Raw genomic sequence first — 11,577 nt, forward strand, 5'->3', positions numbered from 1 at the left:
CATAAATATAAAAACCCGAGCTACCAAAAAAGGGAAATGCTAAATGCACATAATATGTGCGCACATAATTGGATATTTTTGTCATTCTATAAATTTCCATAAATTATGAAATTAATACAATTTTAATTGAATTTCTAATTTACGTAATCATCCTTTGAGATAATTAAGGAATGTACAATTCAAATTTCAATCTTATATCTTTCTTTAATAATAAATTATTTATTTCCTTAAATTAAATTATGAATCAATTTTCATTATAAGCTTTATTTATCAATGATTTACATCCCATAAATTAGCTCAAACTCAACTAGAAGAATCAAGTAATTAAAATTGCAGTCAAATTATTGTTTCATATTCTTATTTAATTAGTTAGTTATTTTTCTTCAATAACGTTACATGACTAATTAATGATTTAATATGTATTGATGAAAAAATTGATGAACTCATCAACTTAACATTCTAAATTCATAGTATATTATATAGATTTAAATTCAAATTTATTATTTTACAAATTTATTATTATAGTTATTATTTTGAAATATAAGAATAATTCTGTTGAATGTTATGCTACGGATACCGTTATTGGGTAATGTAACAAAGGACTAGAGTGATGTTTGAGAGGTAACATGTTTGAATCCGTTAGTGATAAGTTTCAATTTAAAAAATACAAATAAATGACTATAATATAATCATACGTTGAGCACATCGATTGATAACTACTAAAAATACACTACAGGAAAATATATCATAATAAATTAATGAAATTAAAAAATAAAAAATAAAAACATATAAAAATTACTATAATAACAAAAATAATGTCATACGCTAACACACCGATCAATTAGTAAATAAAATTATCCTATAGAAAACATTATATCAAAATAAATTAGTGGACTTGAAATAATATATATATATATATATATATATATATATATATATATATATATATATAAAATAGGAAAGGATAGCTAAAATGTTAGAATAATATCATACGCTAACTACATTCTTTGATTATTCTATAAAAGTAGTATATGTTAATGAATAAATCATAACAAATTAGTGAAATTAGAATAAAACTTATAAAATATAAATGTATGGTTATAATTGTAGGAATATTGTCATACCTTGAGCACATCAATCCATATCTCAATAAAAATATGCTACAGGACAACATATTATAAATAAATTAGTAAATTCAAAATAACAAATTAAATATGACTATGAAAATACGTTGAGCACATCGATCAGTTACTCAATAAAATTATCATAATAAATTTAATGAACTCAAAATTAAAAATATAAAATATGAAGGAATTATTATAATTGTAAAAATAAATTAATAAAAATAACAAAAAGAAAAAACAAAACAAAAATGAAAAAGGACATGGAAAGGAAAAACGAAACAAAAAGTATTATTCCTATATTATAGTATAATGTATAATTAAATTTTAGAGGAATATTGTGACATTTGTTAAAGTATATTTAAAAAAATAAATTGTAGTATTATTTTAGCTATGAATTTTTATTCTTAAAAACAATATCAGTAAATATGATCATGATAAATCAATATAATTGTATTTTAAATATAAAAAAAAAAAACTAACAAAATCGTGTTTATATCTTTTTCTAAAATGAAGTGCCAATTTCTATGTGTATAGGATCTTGATTAGTGGCCATATCAATATTTTGTTTCCAAAATTGTTGCAATAAATAAAGGGAAAAAATCTTTAGAAAATTTCCAATATTAATTAAGGGTAAACTAGTAATAATAATAATTTAAATTAGGAAATAAATTTTCAAGGGCATTATATGCGCACATATTATGTGTATTTAGCAGTACTCACCAAAAAAATATGGAGGTTGGATGTGTATTTGCTATGCTTTAAAAGTGGGATCCACTAATTGGATCAAATTTGATTGAATTTAAAATTACCACGTATAAAATTTATCATCCCAAATAAAAGAGAGGGATTACTAATTTACTTAAGATTTCATTTCATCATTCGAAATGCATTAAATTACAGAAACACGATAATAAAGAGCAGTTTAAAATTATCTCGAAAAACAAAAAAAGAGTAGTTTAAACTTTAAACTGACTGAAACATCAAAACAAGCGAAATAGGTAAAACCCTACCAAAACCCCGCCATGAAATTCTTTTCCGCCTGTCACTCCTCCCACCTCCGCCGCTCCCATCGTCACCGCTTCCTCCAGCTCCGCACCCTATACGACGGTGTATCCACCTTGAAATGGCCCCGAGACCGTGGCCTCGACCACGCAGTGGAGCGCGACAAGCTCCTCAAACCCCTCCTCAATCTCAAAAACCTCATAATCTCCGAGCCGTCGAAATCGATCCCGCTTACGCTCATCACCGAATCGAGGGAATCCCTAGGAATCCCATTTCGCCCAATTGAATTCATCCGGAAATATCCTTCAATTTTTCAAGAATTCCAACCGGGCTCCCTCAACATCCAGCCCCACATTAAGCTAACCCCTAATATAATTTCTTTGAGCTCTGAGGAAGATCTGCTTTACCAGAGTGTGAATTACAAGCAGGACATTGCGAGCCGCCTCTTGAAGCTGTTGATGGTAAGTAGGATAAATAAAATTCCGATTTTTGTGTTGGAGCGTTTGAAATGGGAGCTAGGTTTGCCTCGAGATTATGAGAAGGCTTTAATTCCTGAGTTTCCGGATTATTTTAGGGTGATTGGTGGGGATGATTTAGGGGAAAATGAAAAAGTGCTTGAGTTGGTTTGCTGGGGTGATGAATTTGCAGTTTCGGAGGTGGAAAAGAAGGGGGCAAAGAGTGGAAAGATTGAGTTTTCGTTTCAGTTTTCGAAGGAGTTTGAGATGGATAAGAAGTATAAGAAGTGGTTGGATGAGTGGCAGAAGTTGCCTTATGCATCGCCCTATCAGAATGCAATGCATTTGGGGACGAAGACCGATGAGTCAGATAAGTGGGTAGTGGCAGTTCTGCACGAGGTGCTTAATCTTTTTGTTGGGAAGAAGGCAGAGAAGGAGAATCTGCTTTATTTAGGAGAGTATTTGGGGTTGAGGCCAAGCTTTAAGCGTGCGTTCTTGCAGCATCCTGGGATTTTTTATGTGTCGAGTAAGATTGGAACTCATACTGTAGTTCTAAGGGAAGCGTATAAGAGAGGGATGTTGATTGAGAGGCATCCTTTGATGGGTATGAGGTCGAAGTATATTCAGCTGATGAATGTGGTGAAGGATGATAATAAAGCAAAGAATGCACAGCAGAAGAGTGCTGTTGGTGTGAAGAAAAGTGAAGGGAGTGGTGAAGTGGAGGATGCTGAGGGCGTGGAGGAAGATGATGATGAAATGTACAATGAGAGTGATGATTGTGGGGAGGCTGTTGAGGTTGGAAATGCAATTGAAAGAGGGAGGCAGGAGACTAATGGCAGAGTTTCTGAAAGGAGGAATACTAGAGATGTGGTTAGGACAAGAGGAAGAGGCACTGAAGAAATTGTGTTGAAAAGTTCAACAAGGTCTTCTAGGAGAAGAAATGATCGAGGTGGTGGAATGCATGACATGTATGGTGATGATGAGAGTGATGATTGTGGGGAGGGTGGTGAGGTTGAAAATGTGGCTAAAAGGGGGAGGCATGAAAGAAAGGGCAGAGATTTTGAAAGAAGTGATGCTAGAAGTGTGGGAAGGAGGAAAAATGGAAGAGGCACTGAATCGACAAGGTCTTCTAGGAGAACAAATGTTCGAGGTGGTGAAATGGATGACTCGTCTGATGATGATGATGAGAGTGATGATTGTGGGGAGGCCATTGAGTTTAGAAATGTGACTAATAGTGGGAGGCACGAAGTGAAAGGCAGAGATTTTGGAAGGAGGAATAATAGAAGTGCTGGAAGGAGGACAAATGGAAGAGACAGTGAAGAGAATATGTCGAAATTTTCAACAAGGCCTTCTAGGAGAACAAATTTTCAGGATGATGATTCTAATACTCCCAGAAGATTTACAAAGAAGTCAAATTTCTCAGGAAATAGGACTAGGTCTGAAGCAGGGAGGAGGTCCACATAGTGGAAACTCAGCTGCTTAACTGAGCAATTATATGTGTTAGGTTTGCTATTACATTTCAGTTAATGATATATGTGCAACCTTCAACAGAGTGATTGAGTTACCTGGTATTCTTTTGGCCTTGATGCAAAACAGTTGTTGCTGTTAGTTCTTGTGTCGTTTTTACTCATTTATGTGGGCTGTAGGATGACGAGTGATTGATATCAACTACTTCAATCAACTTATTGCAGGAAACGAATTGCTTATTGTTTTTGTGCTGGATGTGCATGTATGCATTACTCTCTTGTGAGTAATTTTATAGTTTGAACAGTACTTTCACTGAGGATCACATGTAACTAGCTCAAAAGAAATGTGTTGCTTCTCTTTTGGTTGATTCATGTAGGATGTTGATTGTGAAAAATATGGTCTTTAATTTCTATACTCTAGATTTGGAGACATTCAGATTCAACTTTCTAGGTAGCACCAGCCATCTTTTCTGTGATTTGGATTGTTATCAATTCCAAATGATGGAAACTGTATATACCAAACCAAGAAATATTAAAAATCTAAACTAGACATAGAAAACTTAGATGTGATGAAAACTTGGACAGGTATTCTCTTGCCCCTCTTAACTTCTACTCCTCAAAGGGCAAACTTTGACGTGACAGAAACATGTTCTTTTATGATTTTGTCCTGTCTCAATTTAATATATACATTTTGTCAATGAGCATAAACTGGTTTTATGTGATCGAAAGCTTCTGCTGGGCATTGCTTACATTTCATTAAAGCATAATGTTCCTTAGGTTTATCATTTCCTTTAATTTCCTGATCTTTTCGACTCTGAAACTTCTTCAACTTTGATGTCTCTAGCTCACAGCATAGGAACAAAGTTCACTAGAGATTGCTTAGGCCTTAGCTGCAGATTATTTGTGGAGTGCTTTGTGGCACTGTGTTGATTTGTTTAATGTTTTCTATTGGACAATGATGTAGAAAGTGAGACAGTCTTAGTTGAACATGTTTGTTAGTTGCTGGTTGTTGAGATAAGGATGAACTGCGGTTACTCATCTGGCTTATCCTAAAAAAGTTTGATTGTCTTAGGATTAACCGATTCGTTGGGAATGAGATGTAAAACCTCTAATCTGGGACTAAAACTTATTCTGTGTGATAATCTAAATGCATATATAGCTTGAGGTGTATATTTGATTGTAATGATATTCTTAAGTGATGTACGATGATTTCCTTAGGCGACAGGGGTTTCTGTGGTGATGCCGGTTGGGAATGTGCCCGCGTTCATCGTCTAGACATTTGTATTTTTGGCATTATAAACTGCATGTTGGATGTTGACACAGGCTACTTGTAGAAGCTGGTGATATGGAAAGTTCCTTGCGCTGGAAAAGGCAAATATCATTAAACAAAGAAGCTTTGGACGGTATGGGTGGAATCACTATTGTCTTAATTAATTTCTCTATTCTTGAACTAAAGTAGCTAACCAAGTGGAATTGATAGTAGTCCCATAAATATCTATGTGAAGCAATTTTCTCTGCCTTATGATTTGCCTCTCATTTTGCCCACTTTCATGTTTTATTAGGTCAAGCACTCTTCTCTCTCCCCCAATACTCCAATTCTTGATTTAATGTAATAGTTTCTTTTGAGTTTATGGGACAGGTCGACGGACAAGAACATAAAAAATCTTGGATTTTAATGATGATGTGATGAAGGATGTCAGCATATCTAAAAAAGTAGAAGGGCATAAGCATGTAAATCTTTGATTGCCAAATATTCAAATGGATAGAAAATGAAGGTTATTGGTGAAATGTGAAAGAATGGGATGGGAAATGCAACTTTTGTTTTGGACAGATGTGATTCCTCCTTTTTCATGCCAATGCTACTGACGGCTCAATTTGTTTACTTCTCATTATTCTTAATTTCTTATGTTTTAGTTATTAGGACTTATTAATAATTAAATGAGCATCGAATAATATATCAATATTTGTGTATTAAAGTTTCGAAATACATCATTCCATTCTTTACGTTCTTTTGGGTATTTCGGCTCTTGATTTTTTTTTATTTTTTTTTGTCAAAGGAATAAAGTGCCAATGTGGGTTGTGTTTGCCAATTTTTTTATTTCTTCAATTGAATCTCACATATATCTGTTTCATCAACCGAGTCGTATCATTGATATTTATTTGATAATGGTGTGATTACTGTGCATGGCAAATTGGCAATACACACTTAGGTGTACATGAGTGTAACATATATACTATTAAAGTATGAATTAAGTAATATCTCTCCACGATATTGTTTTCATTTTTGTTATTTTGATCCGTCTATAATATTATTTCCACTTTTATTTATAGCAGTAGGATTCACATAACACATTATTTTCCTCTACACATTTATAGTGGAATTCAAACTCCATTCACACCAATACTCACTATTATCAACTACTATCCACAATTTTTTTAAAACTCGTGTCGTCCATAATGTGTAAACGATATCGTGGATGGATGGAGTATTATTTATTGACAAAAATCCCACTTGATTATGTCTTCTCCAACTCATTTTGTTATGTAAAATATTCCTTAAAAAGAGTAATATTGTGAACTAACTACTTTAATTTTTAACCAAACACATAAAAATGGAGGGAGTACTATTTATTGACAAAAATCCCACTTGATTATGTCTTCTCCAACTCATTTTGTTATGTAAAATATTCCTTAAAAAGAATAATATTGTGAACTGACTACTTTAATTTTTAACCAAACACATAAAAATAGTGGTGTTAATGGATCCTTTTTCTCTTCCATTTACCCCTTACTTTTTCTGATTCTTAAATACTTTTTAAAGCATTTTAGTAACATAGCTTGGAATCTTGTTCATAAATTAAAGTTATATGAAGTTTAGGGTGCCATGCAGTCTAAGAATATGATAAAACTACGACTTAACTTCAAATTAATTTTAAAATTTAAGTGGCAATTGATGAGGAGTAAAGTACGCGTATATTCAGAGTGTAGCAAATAACCATGATCAGAGCTGGACCCGATCAGAGGAGAATCATCTCAAACAGCATTTCCCGAAGAGCTGCCACCCAGGAAAGGCATTTGCAGGCTTTTAAAGGCGTTTCTACTAAGGGAGCGGTCAGTGCTGCCGGACTAACTACATTGGAGCATGCCAACGCTGCATAACAAACAAAAGTCGACAAGTTACTGACATATCCGACGGCTACCTAAACGAGGCCTTTTTTCTAACTAACCTAGTGATCGTACGAGAATCCAGAATGACTTCTTTACCCCTTCTTGTATCTCTCTATAAATAGTGATCTCCTCTCTCATTGTAAGGTTATGCAATATGAAATACAACGCTTTCTCTCTTTTCTTCTACGTTTTATCTTAAGTTTACCAACGATTGCCACTAACAGGTGAAACACCCCTCTTTTAACACTGCAACGCGAATAATGAATTCATCAACAATGTTATAATTATAACAAAATTGAATGTTTATGTGTAAATTAGTAGTATATCCGTCTACAATATATTTGCCACATTTTGGATGACAGTACAGGTTTTAATAAAATGTTAGGAAAGTTGTTAGTGGAGTGAAGATTTCACTTTGAATGTGAGTGGAGATGTGTGGACACTACTATTTTAAATGAAAGTGACAATTTTTTGTGGACGGACCAAAAAGGAAATTGTGGCAAATTTATTGTGGACGGATGAAGTATTTCTTTTATTTTCTATTTTTTATGTTCTTATTTTTTTGTTTTATTTCTTTTTAAAATTGTGAAATTTGACTAATTATAAAATATTTAATACGCGTATCAAGTTAAAGATCGCGATAAGAACTTTAATCAGATACATTTTATGTAACTATTTGATTTAAAATGTAAAAGTTAGTATATTTATTTAAAGAATATTTTATTAAAAAATTCTCTCTTCTCTCTCATCTTTCTTGAATAAATTTATTTTCCAATTCTTTTTTATTTTTATTTTCAATTTTTAACTTTTTTTTTGCCTTTTCATAGTATCAATTGTTATTATTGTGAATTCTTTTTTTTTAATATTCATTTCAAATATATTTAGTTAAAATTAAATTTTGTGTTATATTTATAAATATGATAATTTAGTATATATCAATTTTATATAAATATAAATTTATTAAAATATTTCTCGTGTATCGTACGGAATGCAAATGCTAGTTTAGATTATACTTAAGGAATAATTGTAAAAATGATTCACCAGCTTTTGTTTTAGGTTTGCTTTACAAATATTGCAATAATAACACATTTAGTTGATTTGTAGCAAAATAAAAGCACTCAAGCTTTTTTAAGTGATCAAAAAATGACAAAATATTTCTTCTCCACACGTCAAGTACAATATCACAGTCATTTTCTTTATCGTTAGAAAAAATTGGACGCGTTTACTTTGCTACAAATTTACAAAATGTATCACTATTATAATGATTTATAAAAATATTGGGTGGATGTTGGTGAAAGTTTTAGCAACTAACCCTGAATATAATTAGTGAGTTACTACTATATTCCAAAAAAAATTTGAAACAAAGTGCGAGAAACTTAAGAAACATGTAAATGCTTTTTGGATTGAAACGGGCTACATTATGGGCTCTCAAAATAAAATACGATACGATAACAATAAATGCTTTTTATCAAGTTGATGGGATCGTGACATGGATATAACTCAATTTAATTTTTTCGAGACAATACCAAAACCTAGAAAAAAGGGGCTTAATAAAAGTTGTAATAACTCATTCTCAAGAAGGGAAAAAAATTGTAATAACTCGGCACAAAAAGGGGGTTGGGATTTGAGAGCACTCCCTCCTAAATTCAACTGAGTTGTCACATTTATCGAATGCCATTTAAGCTGCCCCATCCACTACTTTATATCCCTCTAATATTGGCACCTGTCTTTACAAAAATCCCACTTCACAAAGCAACAAATCGACCTACATTCGACACGTTTCTTCATGGACAAGCATTTTTATTCGATGTTAATTCGGATATTTACTCTAATATCCCGTTATTTCATTTTTAATAATTGGACGTCCCATTAGACTATTAGCAACGTCCCACTAAATTGAACGTACACATTAAAAAGTGTGTAGTTAATAATATTTAAAAATTATTTTATGTAAATTGATACTCCATATAAAGTGAATTAGGGCTATTGTTAATAATATTTTAAATGTTTAATTTTTTTATTAAGAATGATATGAGATATTATTAGTGGAACGCTTCAATATAGTTTTTGAAACATTATTAAATGGATGGTCCGGTCGGAGCAGTTGGATTTGGCCGAAGAAAAATCCCTATTTTAGATAATGCTACATTGGAAACTTTTCAGCCTAAAGGCTAAAACATTCAACATTTACATTACGAGGACACGTATTCATTGATTCTAACTGAAATACTATATAGCAAAATTTAGTTTAACAACACTCCAACTTTTGAATTAATTTACATGATCTCGTACGTTTACGAAAATAGAACTTTACAGAAAAGAAGAAGAAGAAGAAAATGAAGCCTACTATGTGTATAGAGTTTGGTGGAAGTAAGTGGAGTAGAAGTAGACTAGAGTTGAGTTCCCCCCATTTCCATTTCCATTTCCATTTCCATTTCCATTTGTGGGGATGCAAGTTTGGAAGCTTTGAGAGCTTCAGCTTCCCAATCCGTGCAATGCAGCACGACATAGAGTATTGAGACGGCACACGCAGCCTGAGCCGATAGCAAGCCTAGCCACAAGCCGGGGAAGCCGATGCAGAGCCAGAAGGCTAGCCCAACGGCGACGGGCGTGCCCACAAAGTAAAAGGAGGCAAGATTGATCCGGGCCGCCACCACCGGCTTAGCCGTGCCTCTGAGGATGCCACAACCGGTGGTCTGTGGGCAGTTCCCGAGCTCGCATAGGCCCGTGATAGGCAACACCGAAGCAACCATAGCTATCAGCATTTCATCCTTTGTGAATAGAGCTCCCCATCTCTCTCTAAACACCACTGTCCACATCACGTTCATCATCCCTACCACCAACGCACACGTCAGCGCCACCATCGCTGCCAGCCTCGCCTTGTACGGCCTCCCACCGCCCACCTCATTTCCTACCCTGCTCGACACGCACCCCGCCAGCGCCATCGGAACCGTGTACATAAGGCTCGTCGTCTGGATCATCACCCCCGTCGCCGCCACCGCCAGCTTTGGCTCCGGCAGGTAACCGGCCAGCACCGTCACGATCTCGTACCACCACCACTCCAAGCAAATCCCCAGACAGCTCGGCACGGCCAGCTTCAGCAGAGCCCCGATCCCGCCGCCGCCGCCGCCCCATTTCCACTCCCACCGCCCATAAACACACACGTACCCCATCATCAGCACCATCATATGCAAATTCGTCAGCACGGAAGCGAGCGCCACCCCACGCACCCCCCACCCCGCCACCACCACCAACGCATAATTGAGCGGCACGTGAAACGCCACCGCCGTCAAAGTGCACCACATTTGCGGCTTCGTCACCCCCTTGTGACCTCAAGTACACGCGCAGCGGCTGCAGCAAGGTGTTTGTGAAAAGGTCTGGGAGAGAATATAAACAGTAAGCCGCGGCCGTGGAGGTGATCTCGGCGTCCTGCCCCATGAAGAGCATGATCGGCTCCAGATTGACCCACAGCGCTCCGATGGGGACTATGGCCACCAGGAGGATCAGGATCATGCGGTGTAGAGACACAAAGAGGAGCTCCCAGTTCTTGGACCCGTACGCTTGGCTGCAAACCGGCTCCAGCCCGGAGGCCAAGCCCACCAGAACCGAGTAGCCGGTGATGTTGGTGAACCCGATCGACAGCGCGCCGCCGGCCAGCTCCAAGCTGCCCAGACGGCCCAGGAACAACACGGAGACCACGGCTCGGACGTACACCAGGAAGTTCATTGCAGTTATGGGGAGCACCATTTGCCATAGTTCCTTCATTTCCTCTACCACCTTTTTCAAAAAAAGATTGAATTTTTATTCATAAATCGATCTCAGTTTTGGGTTTTTCTGACCAATGGTTTACCTGGGATGATGTGGGATGTCTGTGAGAGTAAAAATCCCGCATTTTTTCTGCCATTTCTGCAAATGATGAACAGTGGAACAAAAACAAAAAGAAAATAAAAAAAAAAATCTTGAATTTGCAGAAAATGAAGCAAGATTGCTTTTTTAAGAAGCCTACCTTGGAATTCTTGCGGAAGTTGAAGATTCTAGGATTTTTGATGAAGGAATTGTAGCAACTCGAGAGCATACAAGATTACATATTTACGTGCAATATGGATATTAATAAGCAGGGCAGCATCTTAGTGCAGTCATTATTAATTGAATCCTTTAATATATTTGTTTATTTAACAAGTTGTGTCGTGTCACAGGAAAAAGAAAAATGAAAAATTTGAACTTTATGAAAGGGCAAAAAAGTGTACAGCTTTTGGTAATGGCGGCGACTTCGACATGAGCTTTTATGGGGGCTATGCTGCAGGAGCAGAAGGAGAGATGACATATGAGAGGAAAAGGAAATAAATTAAGGGTGGAAATTTA

General features: G+C 35.5%; 2 protein-coding genes across 3 annotated transcripts; one reads left to right on the forward strand and one right to left on the reverse strand.

The window, feature by feature from the left end:
* The first annotated feature begins 2,048 nt into the window (after positions 1-2,048).
* Positions 2,049-5,832, forward strand: LOC131010092 (protein WHAT'S THIS FACTOR 9, mitochondrial). Of its 2 annotated transcripts, none has more exons than XM_057937483.1 (2): positions 2,049-4,085; positions 5,266-5,832. In XM_057937483.1, exon 1 carries the CDS (start codon positions 2,147-2,149, stop codon positions 4,043-4,045), a length of 1,899 nt encoding a protein of 632 aa, XP_057793466.1. In that variant the 5' UTR covers positions 2,049-2,146; the 3' UTR covers positions 4,046-4,085; positions 5,266-5,832. The 2 variants fall into 2 exon arrangements, with proteins under 2 accessions (XP_057793466.1, XP_057793467.1); XM_057937484.1 differs by having other exon boundaries at positions 5,371-5,832.
* A 3,569-nt stretch (positions 5,833-9,401) lies between these two features.
* On the reverse strand, positions 9,402-11,307 carry LOC131010093 (protein DETOXIFICATION 54-like). The gene is given in 4 exon segments (XM_057937485.1): positions 9,402-10,538; positions 10,540-10,992; positions 11,066-11,135; positions 11,222-11,307. Coding segments are annotated over 3 exon segments (1,440 nt in total). The 5' UTR covers positions 11,120-11,135; positions 11,222-11,307; the 3' UTR covers positions 9,402-9,605.
* Between the last annotated feature and the right edge of the window lie 270 nt (positions 11,308-11,577).

Source organism: Salvia miltiorrhiza, chromosome 2 (assembly GCF_028751815.1).
Source record: "Salvia miltiorrhiza cultivar Shanhuang (shh) chromosome 2, IMPLAD_Smil_shh, whole genome shotgun sequence".
Taxonomy (NCBI): Eukaryota; Viridiplantae; Streptophyta; class Magnoliopsida; order Lamiales; family Lamiaceae; genus Salvia; species Salvia miltiorrhiza.

What these genes read in the sequence shown, in the direction of transcription:
- LOC131010092 (XM_057937483.1), top strand. Translation starts at nt 2,147, where the DNA reads ATGAAATTCTTTTCCGCCTGTCACTCCTCCCACCTCCGCCGCTCCCAT.